Source organism: Paroedura picta, chromosome 14, assembly GCF_049243985.1.
Source record: "Paroedura picta isolate Pp20150507F chromosome 14, Ppicta_v3.0, whole genome shotgun sequence".
In the NCBI taxonomy this organism is placed as follows: Eukaryota; Metazoa; Chordata; class Lepidosauria; order Squamata; family Gekkonidae; genus Paroedura; species Paroedura picta.
In genome coordinates, this window is record NC_135382.1 from 20,855,678 (window position 1) to 20,872,096 (window position 16,419).

Consider the following 16,419-nt stretch of genomic DNA (forward strand, 5'->3'; position numbering starts at 1 on the left):
TGCAGTTCAATCTCCCAGGATCTAATTTGAAAGACTTCCTATACTAGCTCCTCCTGACAAGTTTTCAAAAGAACAAGAAGCAATTAGGTAACACGACACTGACATGGAATACAGACAGCTTACCTGCTATTCTTCAACGTTCATTACATAGATGACGCTCATTTGTCTTCAACATGATGCTGCTCCTCACTAAAGAAAAATGTTTAACCATGAATGTTTAAACTTAATTTAAGACCATGTTGCAGATCTCCACCAAGTTTATCCCACAGCTGCATATAAGCCACCAATAAGGGGCACTGGAGGCAGCTGATTGCCTGATTTTTTTTTAAAGGCATTGCCTGTGATGACACTGAAATCATCTACAAGAGCTGATCTGCAGTAAAAGGAGGTAGTGCCACCTAGACCTGTAACCTTGCACAATCAGAGACACTCTATGACCATTTATGCACTGGAGGTTTCATGCCAGGCTACCGGCTAGAATTTTAGTCATGGCAGGTTGCCCCACTTCTTCCTGCACCCATACGGGGCAGCATTTTGCCCAGTGCACCTCATCTGCCCCCGATTTGTGCTCCTGTACAGGAGCTGGGGCAGTGAAGGTCCCAGTGCGTAAACGGTCTATGTTAAAACACAGAGCAACAGATCAATAAAGAGCCAATATAAGAAAGCTCAAGGTCTCCTTCTCTTAGAATGACATATGGACATTTTGGAAGGCGAATCTAAGTTGTCTATTGGAAATATTTCTAAACATGCTTCGAAGCCTGAAACAAAAGGCAGATCACCTGCTTTAGTAACATATTTGTATTATATATACATCTTGTAGATGTCTGCACTACATGCCCTAATGTATGAAATTTAAAAACATACATTCCTTGGATTTTTAATAAGCAAAACTGAAAATATATCCAAATACTTGAAAGAGATGCAAATTGCTGCTTTTACACTACTTTTGCATACACTTATCACCCTCCAATATATAAAAATGATGGCAAACAATGTGTGCAGCAACTCCAACTCCAACCCACAACACTGACTCTAGTACTGTTTTGAAAAAGTCCACTGAACGCATGAAGCAGCTGTACGCTGAATCAGACCTTAAGGTCAGTACTGTCCACTCAGACTAGAAGCAGGTCTCCAAGGTCTCAGCCAGGGGTCTTTCACATCACCTGCAGCTTGATCCTTTTAACTGCAGATCATGGGTATCTCCAGTTTAACCTAACTGTTGGCAGGTCCCCAAGGCTATAGAGATTTTTCTAACCCTGGTGTCCAAGATTTCTCTGTTAAATTGGATGCTGAACCTAAACAAAATTTCTGCATGAAAAGCCATGTGATCTGCAAAAGTCCCTCCCCCAAAGGGGTGCCCTCATGCCCTCCCCAAAGACTGCAGCAGAATTCAGATGACCTATGATCTGCCATTGCAGACATCTGCTCATTGCAGGGAACTCCCTTTAACCTGCTGATTGAATCAGCTTCACTTTTAGAATGAAAAACTGCTGTTTTCTCTTCATCTTGGTAAGTGCTACAACTAACTGTGGAATATGATTTTCAGATGATACGAATCAAACAAGACACAGGTCATTTCAGGAACTAAATGGGAAATAAATCTTTTCCCTTCCTCCTCAGTCTTCAAAGGAAAAGAAACAATGTGTTCCTCCAAAGCCTTCCATGTGTTGACTACAGATTTATTCTATCATACCAGCCCTTTACCACAAAAATGCAATTTATTTTTTTACCCCCAAAAAATCACAACATACATCATTAGTGGCTTTGACTAGACTTCATATCCAGCAACATCTGCGAGGCAGGAGGTTTCACTTAACCAGATGAAGATATTTTAAAACCACATAACCAAGCAATAGATTAATTTCAAAACAGCACAGCTCAAATATGTTAGCTTCCCACAAAGAATAAGCAAACACGCTGAGTCATACATTCTTACACCACACCCTATTGTGGTGTTTCACCTGCTATGTGAAAAAGAAATGGAGGTTCTGTTCTACCTGTTGAATCTCCTTTCTAGACAGGAACAAAACAGCCCAAACTACTGGGAAGCCCCTTCTCTGTGATATAATGAGGCATGATCAACAAGGACTTCTTCTTCCAACAATGTCTGTAACAAACCAAAAGCACCTCCAACTACTGACATGTTTACAAACAAGCACAAGTGGAAGAGAAATATGAGATATCCAAAGAGAGGCAGGAAGCCTCCTCAAGCTAAGGATGGCTAGCTTGTAAACAAACAACTTAAGGGATGTTGTGCAGGGTCACTGAACTCTGAAGAAGCCCTGCAAACTACGTGACTAGAAGCAGAAGGGGATGGGGTGTTACATGTTTCTGATTGGAAAATATATTTATATATTAAGAACAAAAATCTTTTTTAAAAGCCAGGCTCAGGAGAACTTTTGAAATACCGACAAAATTCATGTCCTATGAAGGGAAGAAGGGAAGAGTTCTCAGGATCACTGATCATCTGCAGAATCTTTCTACTGAAAGTTATATCCAGACAGACTAAGTCTGGACTGCTGATCATGTACTACCCCTAATGATGCCCAGAGGAATGTTACCTCATAAAGCTTGTCTTGAGCCACAGTGCATGGTGAGAAAGGCAGCATATAAATACCCTTCTTTAAAAAAAAAAAAAAAAAAAAAAAAGACAAGCCGCTGCCCGCTAAAGAAGCGTACCCCTAAACTGAGGGAGTTATTGTCTTTAGCAGTTGCTCACTAGAAGCTCGATATGTTCCATATATGGCCCCAATGAGTTTGACACTCTTCCTTATATTCTGAGAGAACTACAAAGGGGCAGGATGAGTCAGGAAGCTGAAAGTTCAGGTGAAACTTTGTGCTGGGCCTTCTCAGGATATTTTGGATCTCAGCAAGATGATGAGGAAACCTACACAAAGACAAGTTTATCTTGAGAATGAATGGTGGGCTTTGGTGAAGTATCACTTTCCTACAGAATACACAACTACCAGAAGGACATTTAGTTCCAATACATAACAGGCCAAGACCACCAAGGACGGCTGTCTTATAGGACAAAGGTTTAATACGAAACTTGTTTAGAGCGCTTGAAGAAGAATGGAAGAGAAAGTTCAGGCATCATCTAAGGAAACAGTGAGCTGTGAAAGCACACAGTTACTTCATTCCTGGGCCAATAAGTGTAGACATTTCAAAATTAATTTCCATAATATGCCAGAGAAAACAGAACCAATGGGAATAGCTTTATGTTTAAGAGTTTATTTATTTATTATATCTATATACAGATAACTTAGATTAACAATGTGATAACAAGCAACATGGAACAGTAGAAAAATACGGAAAACATTAATTTAACTCAACTTAAGTTGTCCTTAAGGCCCTGGTTTTAACATTCTTGAAAAGGAAGTTCTGCTTCCAATGGAAGCTGGCACACTTAGTGACCTAGAACATGGGGTTTTTCCAAATTATTTGAAGACGACATGGGTCTAAAGAATTAACTGTTGTTCTTTAGTTTCAAGGCAATAAACCAACCAAAGAAGATGAAGAAATAGACTTTGGAATTGACTGTCTGGGATATTTGGGAATTTCCACAGATACTTGATGAACAGTTTCTGGCCTCTCAAAACCCATAGTTATCCGGACCAATCATCTGGTAACAAATTTAGACCCTCCAAACTTGCTGGAGAACCCTGACATCAAGGGTGTCTGACAGAAGGCAAGAAGAAGCCCCTTCAGTCATGGGGGAGTGTAAAGTAATCTATCCCTTCTGCCACCTGGCGAAAACCATAAAACAGATGTTGTGGGTACCTGCTCAATGGGACAAGTCTGCTCATGAGTTATTAGTGAGGGGTTCTGAAGTGCAAGTGAAACAGGCCTGCAAGTTCACCTTGGTACACATTTCTGTTCAAAACCCTCTATATTTCAAAAGGCTGGGAAGGCAGGACTTCTCTGTACAGACACTCTGTTGATTCTTCCTCATTAGGCCTCAGGCCTCCGTTTAATGTCTAATACTTTTCCATCAATTTACCTGAAACTGAGATTATTCTAACTCATCTGTAATCTCCGGGCTTTTTTCAGATCCCTTTTAGAAACTAATATTTCTCACATTCAAGAATTTGGCAGGGAGCCAAACATTACAATGTTGCATACGTTCATTAGAAGACAATGATTTTCAAATTTGAGTTTCTTAAGAACTCTTAACTGCATGACTTTCCAATAGCCCTTGAACTTCATCTTTTGTCATCTCTGACTCATCACTTCATAGTCCCATGACTATGTACTTACAAGTTAGAAAATTGGCTAACTGACAGGAAGTAGAGCCTAGGAATTCACTGTCCATGCAGTGGAGGGAAGCTGCAGTGTTGGCAAACCATCTGGGAGGTCCAAGCTCAAATTGCCAGTCTGGCCCAAAGTCACACAGCAAGTTTTAGAGTAGTCACTCTGCCTAGCCTATTTCAAAGGTTGAAAAGCCAGCACAGTGTAGTTATTAGTGTTGGAGTAGGATGCAGGAGACCCAGGTTTGAATCCTTTCTCTCCATGAAAACTTGTTGGGTGGCCTTAGGCTAGTCATGCAATCTCAGCCTAAACTACCACACAAGGTTATTGTTAGGATAAAATGGAGGACAGGAGAGCGATGTGAGCCATTCTGGGTCCCCACTGGGGAGACGTGTGGGGTGAAAACGAATAAAGGATTGATGCAAGGATAAAATGGGGGAGATGAAAACATGGATGTTGCCTGAAGTTCTTCGGAGGAACAGCAGATTAGAAAGGCAATAGAATTAGAATGAACAAACCAAGTGGTCATGTACACAGATGTTACCCAAGTATTCAGGATAATGAAAGGACCTTGTGGATTATTAAGAATTGTAACATTTCCCTTCTAGCCCATGGCTCCCTGTACAGCATGGTTTCTTCCTCTTGTTAACAGCCTTGGCCTCTTGGGCTAGCAGACTTAACACACACCTTACTTAAACTATTGTTCTCCAGAAGTAAATAGACTTTCCTCCAAGAATCAGATTTGCACCTAGGGCATATTTATTTTTTTTATTTTATTATATGATGATTTATAGTCCACCACTCCTGTACAAGACTGCTTGTGGGGGTAAGAGTCATAACATTATTTAATTTCATGTTAATTTCCCCTAAACCATAAAACCATTTACTTCAGCATGTCCTGATGGTGGTATTATTCCCCCCCCCCTCAACAGACACAATCTGCCTCGGGGTTAATGGGGAGCAACCTGATGTACTGGTTGACTTGGAGACGGGCCCTAGATCTTACTTGCCCTGGCCTCAATCAAAGACCTGGCAGAAGAACTCCGTTTTACAGGCCCTGCAGATCCTGGATCAACTCTCACCCATATCTGCAAGTAGTCTGCTTGTGTTTGGGCTCCATTCAAAGAACTGGGTTTAAAAACAGAATTGGAAAGTGTCTGGAGACCCCTATAAGAAAGTGTACCATGTGAAGACTTGAGGGTTGAGTGGCTGTCATGCCCTCGCTGATTGTTCACACGCTCATATTGCACATACTGAAGCATTATATACAACAAGTAGATACTTCAGATACAGCCAGAACTTTGTATGTAGATAACATGGCATCCAAGGCAGAAAGGTTCAAGTGACTTTGTCCAGAGTTTAGCAAACCTGCCAAACCCATGGATTCTTCAACTACGCAACCGGTATAAAAAGCAACAGGCTCCTGACCATGTGGAACAAGAGACTGTGCAGATGTTAGCAGGTGGCAAAACTCATCAAAATCACCCACAATCACCAAAAATATTTCATCTAAGCTGGTTTTGAGAACTGGACCCCCCCTCCCCGCGTATCTATTTTAAAACCCAATTTAAAATGAAACACACAAAATTACAACCCATTATAAAGTCTGCCCACATGTTTCGTGGTAAAGCCATGCATTAATATGTATTTTTATTTAAACAATGTGAAGAACCAATGCAAAATGTGACAAATCTTTTAAGTCAGTTTTTCTCTTGATTAGATAAATGATTAACAGTACAATCAAATGCAAAGTAGTTCTATACACTAAAGAGTAACAGTGGATTTAAACTGCAGGAACTCAGCACTGGACTGCACTGTTAAGCTGTCCTACGTCAGCCCACCATTCAGACAGCTTCTGTGCATGACGTCCACATCATTAAGCTACACATCTTTAGTCATTCTCTTCAGCATATGTTGTACAGCAACACAGCAATAAATGTATTCAATTTCCTTCCATCCTGGGCCTGAGCTACCTAGTGAAGTGAAACACCGTTCTTAGGAAACTGGTTAAGCAAACAGTACTTTAATATCCAGTTGGTAGAGGAATCATTGATTCATGCTGCAGTTGTGGACCGGCAGAGACAAAGACATGAATCATGTTAAGGAGGTAAGCAACGGAAAGAAAAGGTCACTATGGATTCTACTATCTGTATTATTTGACACTGGGAGGACAATGGAGCCTTTGGACTTTTTCTGACATCAACCCTTAAAACTCATAGATGAACTTTAGTGCACTGTTCTGTAACCTTCGTTGCTTTAAAAAGTCTACTAATGAGCTCTGTTTATTTATTTACAGTATCTATATACTCTGCCTATCAGTCTAATCAGGGTCACTAAGGCAGCTCCACAGGATATATATGTAGCTATATATCAAATTTTGCCATGGAACAAAACAAAACAACAGACTAAGAAAATTGATCTAGCTTGAGAACTGGAAAACAGAAACACAAAATCTCATTTTAAGACGATCAAGGAGGAAAGACCTTCAGATTGTGCCAAGACATTCAGGTATATTCTCACAAATTCCTTAGATGTGTTAACTGCATCATTAAGGAAACAAGGATGTGGGATTTAAATCAGCATGCATCTAAACATATGTATTAAATGAATTTGGTAAAGAATATAAAGTACATTTTAGTAAAAAAAACAAACTTGTTTTTTTATGAAGTTTGCATTAGGCAACTGAACTATTTTATATTAAGAGTAATTTCCTTTTCCTGCTTTAGTGCACACAAATAGTACAAGCAGTACACCTAGGACACGTTCTTGCCCTACAATTTCCGTACATAGCTTGGACTGTACTCCATGAAGAGACTGGGAACATATTCCTCACCTCCTCCTTTCAGTAAGCAGGACAGGGGGATTCAACAGTCAGGCAATATCACACAGTGGTATCTTCCTGACTTTACAAGACTGAACTAATTAGAAAGAGGGCTTAGTATCCCAGGGTCACAGAGATATTAAGTTTATCTGAATAATGGTGTTTGTAATTCAGTTGCTTCCTCCCTCCCGTGATGAGGGGAAACTGTAAGAAGGAACCTGAGAGCCCAAAATCTCTCACTGCATACAATCCTGGTTGAAAACGTACAAAGGCCTTAAAGCTTTCAACACATATTAATTCTGAAAGGAAGTCAAGTAAAGAGGGAACTTAGCAGCTGTCTGTACTAAGGTTTATTTTACGTTTCTAGAATGACTGTCCGAATGTATCAGATGGCATTGTCTCAGGTATACAGTATCCTGCTGTTCCCTTCTTGTCTTAGTCTAACTGAAAAGACTTACACTGACCTTTCCCCTCCCTAGTACCTATACAGGGTCAAGCCAATACAATCCCCACATAAGTTCTCGAAGAACTTAAACTCATGCATGGCAATAAGTTTCTTCAAACTCTTTAGGACATTTTTGAACACTGATAGCCACACACTATGTAGCTGACCAGGTGAGGAAAGGCTAGTGAATTTGTGGATCTTTCTGATATAAATGAAATGGTTTTATCATAAAATTAGCACACATGATTTAAAATCCCTGAGCATCCTCAAGTCTGGACTCCCTACCCAGTAGCATTGCTGTGTAAATACACATAGAATCATAGAGTTGGAAGGGGCCAAACAAGCCATCTAGTCCAACACCCTGCTCAATGCTGGATCAACTTAAAGCATCCATGATACGTATCTATTCAGCTGCTGTTTGAAGACTGCCAGTGAGTTGCTCACCACCTCATTAGGCAGCCTATTCCAGAGCTGAACTACTCTTAAAGTGACCCCCCCCCAAAGCTGGTACTGTTCTAAACATAGTTTACGCATTACTGCAGGTTCTATCCTCTGTTGCCAAAAGGAACCATTCCCAGCTCTCCTGCAAGTGACAACCTTAAAGAGAGCAATCATATCCCCTCTCAACCTCTTCTCCAAGCTGAACATTCCCAAGTCCCTTAGCCTTTCCTCTTAGGGCTTGGTCCCCAGGCCCCAGATCATCCTCTTTGCTCTCCTCTGCATTCTCTCAATTTTGTCCACATCCTTTTATAAGACTCCAGATGCAGACTGACCAATGCTGTACACAGCAGGACTGACATATTGTGATTGTGATATGATACCTCTGTTGATACAGCCTAAGACTGCATTCATCCTCTTTGCTGCTGCATCACACTACTTATAGTCAACAAGTGCCCCAAGATCTCATTCACACACTCTGCTACCCAAGATCTCATTCAGTATGCATCCTTCCCATTTTTGTGACCCAGAAGTAGAACTTTTGCACTTCTCCTTACTGAATGGTATCTTGTTCTCATTTGCCTACTTTTCCAGCATATCCAGATCTCATTGAACTCTATATCTTCTGGGGCATTTGCTATTCGTCCCTATTTGGTATTATTTGCAAATTTAATTAGGGGTCCTTCCACCACCTCATCCAGATCCAGATCATTAATAAAAATTAAAAGTACCGGTCCCAGTACTGTGGCACCTCACTGCTCATCTCCTTCCAATCAGTGAAACACCACTACTCTGTGGGTGCAATTCTCTAGCCAGTTATCTATCCACCTAACTATTTGAAAATCCAGCCTGCAGTCCTCCAGTTTACCCATCAGAACATCATGGGGAATCTTATCAAAAGCCTTACTGAAATCCAGGGAAACATCATCAACTGAGTTTCCATGACCTAGTAAGCCTATCACTTGGTCAAACAAGGAAACCAGGTTGGTCCGGCAGAACCTGTTGGAGACAAATCCATGCTGACTTCCCTGGATCACCAAGTTGTTCTTCAGATGTTTTCCATATCACCCCCTTTAAAATCTGCTCCATTATCTTCCCGGCAACAGATGTCAGACTCACTGGCCAGTAGTTTCCAAGGTCACCTCTCCTCCCTTTTTTTTATATACTCCACTTTATTTTTCTTTGCAGGACAGCAAGCAGCAGGTCTGACTTGAAACAGATTCCAAGCAAGCATGTCCACATGGGCTGTTAACAGGCATGCTTGAGGAGGTCCACAACGGCTACTTCACTTCCAGTCACACACAGGCTAAATTCAGATCAGGACTGTGGGTAGAAGAGGCTGAAGCCTCTCTCTACCCATGCCATTTTCCAAACCTACAGGGGGTTTCAGATATGCAGCCGTATTGATCTAAAGCAGCAGAACAAAGTTTGAGTCCAGTGGCACCTTCAAGCCAATAAAGTCTTATTCAAAGTATAAGCTTTTGTATGCATGCACAGTTTTAAAGCTACCATTGCAGTGAGCTGTGAGCCCTATTGAGAAAGCTTATGTGTTCTGAGGATTAAAGTTTCCTCAATGGAGCAAGTAGCCACCTCCTAGAGATGACTTAGGTTGTGAAAACAACACAACATGTGGGGGGGATTTACATCATCTACCCACCATCTACCCACATGCCAATTATCCAGAGAAAAAGGGTCCTGTATCAATAATATGTGGGAATGGGAAGCTAAAGCTCTTTGAAGCATTGAAGTAAATAAGGTCTTATGATAAATAACATCCCATTTGTCTATTAAAAGGACATACTATTTTTTCTTCCAGGAAATCAGTTGGCAAATCTACCCCCATATATTGTAGCCCGAACTCATACAGGGGTTGCCTGGTAATTAAGTTCCTGCTCTAGCCCTCAGATGAGAGGAACATCCCCCTCCCAAACTTTGAACCACAGGAGGAGACAAAAGCAGCTGGGAGCACTAATAGGCTCATGAGTAGTTGGCCCAACACATCCACTTAACTTGCAGGTTTGAAACCTTAATTCATGACACTGTGTAGCATTGTGAACCTTCACAACATACTCCTATACCCGCAAGCTATTTAAAAATCCAAAGTGACAGCCTGTCTCATAACACTAAGTAATGTATAGCACTGATCCAATCACACATTAGTGAATGGGAGGAGAAATCAACATTCTACAAGATGTGCTAAACATTTCTGCAGTTCCAAGATAATAATGTACACATCCGTCTACCAGAAAATGAAGCCACTTTTTCTATCTCTTGACAGTACTGATCACTAAGCATTTGCATATAGGTCAAAGCTTGCTTACTTTGCCTTTACTCTTTCCACTTGCTATCGGTGATCCCATCTTGGACACAGTTAAAATACTGATCTTAGTATTGTGTGCTGACTACAATCTTTGAATCTTCAATATCTTATACCAGATCTTAACTGATCATTTGTTAGACTTAATCATGGACCATTCCCACATTGGATAATACATTTTCAATGTGCTTCTGCAGATAGATTTTCCTGTGCAAAACAGGGAAATCCTACTTCTAAAAGACACTGAAAATGCATTATCTAACATGTGCAGAATAGGTCCATGTTTAATGCCTTACGAACCAGCACTAACATTTTTTGTAGGTGAACCACAACTACAGAAGAAATCAAAGATCATTCCTAGATAAAGCCCTATGGCTGTCGGAGTGGCTTTGAATTGGAATATAGTAACCAAAATATAATTTACCAACTCTATATAATCCCAACAGTCATGTCACCCACTGTGCAATTGTGTTCTCTTCATACAAATGTACGAATATATACATTCAAATACTCACTTCTTCTCTGCTCAGAGGCCTTCTCTGTTTAACTGTTGTAGAAAGGGTTTCCCTCATGACACAAAGGACAATGTAACTTGTTTTCCCCCACCGTTATACAAAACTTCATTGACTGGATGCTTAATTTGATTGTTCATGGGGAGTCAGGAACTTATAAACGTATTTTTCTACACAAGAGTAATCTCCAAGTAGAGATAAACAAGTTAATTGAACTGCTATACCAAATTAATTCTGTCATAATTTAGTATAATTAACCACATTAGGTGCAAATCTGAAGAGTTTACTCCCACATTAGCCTTTAAATCACATTCCCATGAACCTGAGGCATCTCTCTCTTTTAACATCTGCCACAGGTACTCACGGTTGGAAAAACTCCTACTCCTCTCCTTGTCCCATGCTGCTGTTAAGTGAACAACTATCACCATTCACTCACTACCTCATTTACTGAGCAGCCAGGAAGGAACAGAACACAATGCTGTTTTGCTTCCTTTTCCCTTGTAGCTAAGGATCTTCTTCCTACAATTGTGATGGAAAAGAATTTAAAAAAGCAAAGTAGAATGGTTCACAAGGTCTAAAATTGTTCACAATCTGGGATTATTTCTGGATGCAGCACGGCTCTTGTATGTACAAGGAGCTACAACTGCCTTTTCTCAGCTTAGGGTGATCTACCAATTGTAGTCCTTCCTGCACAAGTGTGACTGGGGCAGCTACACTTGTCTTAGTGCAGATGTGGCCAAACTGTGGCTCTCCAGATGTCCGTGGACTACAATTCCCAATAGCCCCTCCCAGCATGCTTGCTGGCAAGAGCTCAAGGGAATTCTAGTCCATTGACATCTGGAACGCCACAGTTTGGCTACACCTGAGTGTCTTCCAGGCTATTACAATTATCTCCACTCGGGACAGCCTTCAACAAGCTCTCAGAAAATTACAGCAGACCCAGATCATGGCCATTTAATTTTTCAGAGGACAGTTGCTTCAACAGTATTTTACTACAGCTCCAATTCAGGTTCTTTTGGAGATGTTTACACTTCATGTGCCACTGCTAGCAGAGGCATGGCTATTCCTCCCATGTGACAAGATGCTTAGCAGCAGCAACATGGCTTCAGTTCTCCGTTCCCAGAACCAATAAAGACCATTCTACTTTCAGCAGATCTTTGTTTCAAGTCTGCTGGCAACTGTGAAGATGGCATCCTGATGGTTTTGGATTTTGATCTCTATGACTCTGAAAACTGCCTGTTCTTAAATTTGCTCGCTGCCTTGAACTGTGTTGGTAAGTTGCAAGCTGTTTTGGAAGTCTTACCAGAAAGTGGGGTAAACAATGTCCATAAGAGTTCATTGGGATTTGCTTCCTATCACACAGAATTAGAAACACATGCAATACTACTTGTAAAAGCTTAACATGTGAACTAATCTTTAAGACAGATGTAAACACATAGCCTCATAGACCAGAGACTTGTTCCCTAACTACAGTTTGTTTCACTGATATTATAGCTTCTCCAACTGCTACCATCACATTCCTTACATTGCTCCAAGAATAGCCCCAAATAGGCCCACACTCACTGCCTGTTTCCACACATAGTTAGATTAGCATTATTCATGTGCATAATACTTCCACTGCAAAGTGTTGTACAATCCTTTCATTCATTATTACAAAAGCATATTAAGGGGGATTATAATTCCTCTTTAACAAATGAGGAGAAGGGTGAAACAGACAAGCACTTGTTGAAGGTCACTCACAGTTTTGAGGGCAGAACTAGAATATGTATCCATGTGTTACAACTAGTCTTGCCATGCTGATAATTTCCCAAAATGAGTACATTGTACCCACAAAGCCTACATATTTGGTGCCAACATCTTTCTCTGATGTTCGCTTGTTAAACCAAAGGCTGTGCAATGATAAATTAGTCTAGTAGCTCATACATTCTTTATGAATAAGGTATAACATATATGCTAAGGATCAAATGGTTAATGTCCTATGAAGCACTATACGTTTTCAGAAGTCAAAAACCACTACAGAAAAGAGAATCCTCTTAAATACACAGTATGACATGTGACATCAGACTAAGAAAACTAATTACCATGAAAGTAGAGGTACATGGTCTATGTGAGACATAGAAACCAAGAATACCGAACACATGCACGCAAGTAATATGGAGGGAGTGTAATAGGTTTTTTAAGTGAGCCTCACAAATTATTTTTAATGTAAACTGTCAGCTAATATAATACTGAGAATTTACTAGAACTGATATAACTGAGTCCCTCATCTGAAGATGGAACCTAGTTTTTCTGCAAAATTCTGCACAGAATGAAACATCTTTATCTTTAACCGCTCCTCGCGGAGCGGATAAAATAAAAGAATAAGGGCTCCGTCAGCGGGCCCTGTCCGGGATGAGGAAGGGTGCCGGTAAGCCCCTTCCCCCGGACTGACAATTGGAGGGCTTCGGCAGGCACGAAGCGAGTGTCAGTCCAGCGGCAAGAGACCAATTGCGAGCCACGCAAAGCTAGGCTCGCAATGGGTCCCTTGCCGCCGGATGGACGATCCGCCCCCCCCGAAGCAGCCGTCCGCCCGCCGCCATTACCTCCAAGCCTTCCAAGAGCGCAGGTCGCCGCCAGCACCGACACATTGCCCCTCGGCCCAGCCAGCCAGCAGCGGCCACCAGAGGACGCTTTGGGACCGCCGGTGGCGGCGACGCGCCCCACCACGAAGCGTCAGCCGCCCAGCTCCAGCAACGCCAGCTGCAGCAGCTCCCGCCTGCCGTGCACGCGCAGGACGCCTCGCTGCTGCCCACAACTCACCCGCCGGACCAGCCGGCCAGCGGAAGAAGCTTCAGGGCCCACGGCGGTGGCGCACTACACCATGGGGCGCAAGCTGCCCAGCTCCAGTGGCACCGCACGCAGCCGCTCCCGCCCACGCCGCCACCCACGGGACATTGCCCGAATGCCCAGTCAGCTTCCCGGCCGCAGCTTGGGAAGCCTGCGCAAGTCGCCACAGCCCGTCCACTTTCTCCTGCCCTCGAGCTCGCCCGTCGCTCGCCCCCAAGACACCAGGTAGGCCGCAAGGTGCCGGGCCCACAGGACGACCCCAGACTTGCCAAGCCAGGCTGCAGAGCCCCGCCGCCCTCATGGCGCGCCCCGCTAGTGCCCGCTGCATTTTGCCTGCAGCGGGCTTATTTTCTAGTTTACCCATAAAAAGGACAACATAACAAGTTTTTTGTTTAAACAGATTATATGAACCCAAGGAACTTTGTTAGGGGGTGTCACACTCAAGATATTTAAAGCATTATCAAAACGATTACACAAATTTATAAAACTAATATTGATGAAAACTATTGTAACACATAAGGAAGTGCACTATTATCTCTATGAAGAAAGTACGTAGTAATAGCTCTGTATATAAATTAAGGAATTGAATAGTTACATTCAATAACATCACAGTGAACATTTAGCAACTATTATACAATGCATCACTAAACTCAGGAAAGGTGATAAATCTAATTCAGTAGAAAAAGCATATATTATTTTTTTCAAAATATTACCAACAAACCTTTTACGTGTTTTATACTTAAGAAGGAAAAACAATACAGCACAGTCAATACATAAAATTCTGAAAGCTTTGAAGCCAAGCAGAAAACCCTTTTCTTTAAAACAAAACAAATTTATTTTTTAAGTTCACTGAAATACTTTTACTGAGCTAAATTCAATTATTTAAAAACTTTTACTATTTAAAACACCACGCCATCACATCTCCAATGATAAACCAATTAGTCATCAAGTGTATTAAAGTGGGATGCTACTCATGAAGAAAAATCTATGAACTTAAATCTTCTGAAATAAGCTTTGTTACAGAAATTACACAAAACACCCAGTAACATAATTATCATCAATTCCCACTCAGAGATTGGTTATAGGATGTTTACAGGAGCCATTTATTCTAAGTCAACCCAGAGGGGCTTTTAAAGTGACATTTTGGACTTACTCCTACAGACCACAAATGCATTAGACACAACCTCATTGCATAAACCTCTGCCTTAATGAGTGAAGTTGAGTGTCCCCCCAGAAGCACACTGGGAAACATTCTGTAGCATAACCACACCTAACTTTCAGTGCTTTGAGCACACTCACTCTCACACCACCCTGAGATTCCTACCTTTTCCAGAACTACTACAAATCACAGACATTGCATATTCAAGTTCCTCCTCCAGAATGCTGCCTTGTAAGAGGGGAGGGGGCTACTCCTATGTATAACCCCCCAAAGGTTTTGCAGCACAAGTCCTCACAGCCTGTCCTCCAAGCCTGCACAAGCCCCCACCCAAATATCCTCCCTTATCCAGAACTACTACTACAAATCACAAACCTAGACTGCAGACTCTCACAGCACCCTGCCTTGAAAGAGTGGGGTGAGGGTTACCCAGAGGAGCACAGAAGGAAAGGCTAGTGCCCTAGGCTCATTCCACACAGGATGGATAATGCACTTTCAGTGTACTTTAGAAGCAGATTTTCCTGTTCCGCACAGGAAAATCCAGCTGCAAAAGCACCTTAAAAATGCATTATCCAATGGGTGCAGAATGAGCTCTGGGCCCTTCTGTACAGCTTAAACAATGCACTTTCAACGTGCTTTTGCAGCTGAATTTTCCTGTGTGGAACAAAAAACACTACTTCTGAAGTGCACTGAAAGTGCATTAACTACCCCTGTGCAGAACGGGTCCTAATCCGCCAGCGCTCAGAGCAGGCAAGACCATCCCCGTTCCCTACCCCCTCCCCCAACAAATCCCCCACAAAGCTAAGCAATGGACTATCATCCACCAGCGGGCGCGTCCACCCAAGCAAGGAATCCCTGTACCTTCCCCCCAGTCCTTGCATGTCGCGGTGTCATGTTTTCCTCTCTCCGTCCGTCTCGCACTGGGAGGCTCCCTCTCAGGGAAGCCAGAGCAGAACAGAGCAGCCCTCCCCTCCGTCCCGTCCCCCCCTTGGCGAGGCCGCCGGTCCTTCTCACTCACTCACAGACACCCGGGGGGAGAGAGAGAGAGAGCCACCCCTCCCGCGAGCCCCAAAGAGCCCTGGCGAGGCAGGGTCACTATTTAGCAGGAAGATGCATTGGAATTCGCGCAGGCGCAGTCCGGCCCACCGCCGCACTCGGAATCGGTCCACCTTATTAAATAAATAAAATGAAAACGTCGGGCGGGGGAGGGAGGGAAGACCGGGCGGGGGGGGGAGGAACCCCACACTCCCGCCCCCCACATTCCCGCCCCACCCAGCAGCAACCCCCCCCCGGCCCCTCCAGCTCCCCTCCTGCAGGGGGCGCCTCAGCGGACCTCGGCCCGCCCCCACCGGGCGGCGCCCCGGTCTCTCGCCTTCTTCTCCCCTCACCGCGGAGACGACGACGCCGCCGTGCCGTGCCCCCGTTCCCTTCCTCTTGCTCGCGCCCGGCGGGTCGCGCTGAGGGGAAAGCGGGCCCGCGGCGGCGGCGGCGCTGCTCACCTGCCAAGCCCTCCCAGCCAGGCCGGACTCTGCAGCGAGGCCCGCTCCGCCTCTCGCTGACTCGGACAGTTGACGGCTGCGCTCCGGAAACGGCGGCGGCGGCGGCGGCTCCTCAGCCGGGCGCCGAGGAAGGAGGGGCCTGGGAGGCCGAGGGGCG

General features: G+C 43.4%; 1 protein-coding gene across 8 annotated transcripts in view; it reads right to left on the minus strand.

Moving 5' to 3' along the window:
- Nucleotides 1-16,419, minus strand: part of GARRE1 (granule associated Rac and RHOG effector 1) — a 67,294-nt gene extending 50,875 nt beyond the window's left edge. Inside the window, exons 1-2 of one of the 8 annotated variants that reach the window (XM_077309757.1) lie at nucleotides 16,263-16,416; nucleotides 124-189 (exon numbers count right to left, since the gene is read on the minus strand). Coding sequence is in view for 1 of the 8 variants with exons in the window: in XM_077309763.1 (XP_077165878.1) it covers nucleotides 15,625-15,657 (33 nt within the window). In the remaining 7 variants the exon portion in view is untranslated. Of the gene's footprint in view, nucleotides 1-123; nucleotides 190-10,784; nucleotides 11,196-15,624; nucleotides 15,777-16,151 lie in introns of those variants that run through there. The other 7 variants (XM_077309759.1, XM_077309758.1, XM_077309756.1 and 4 more) reach the window with 7 other exon arrangements.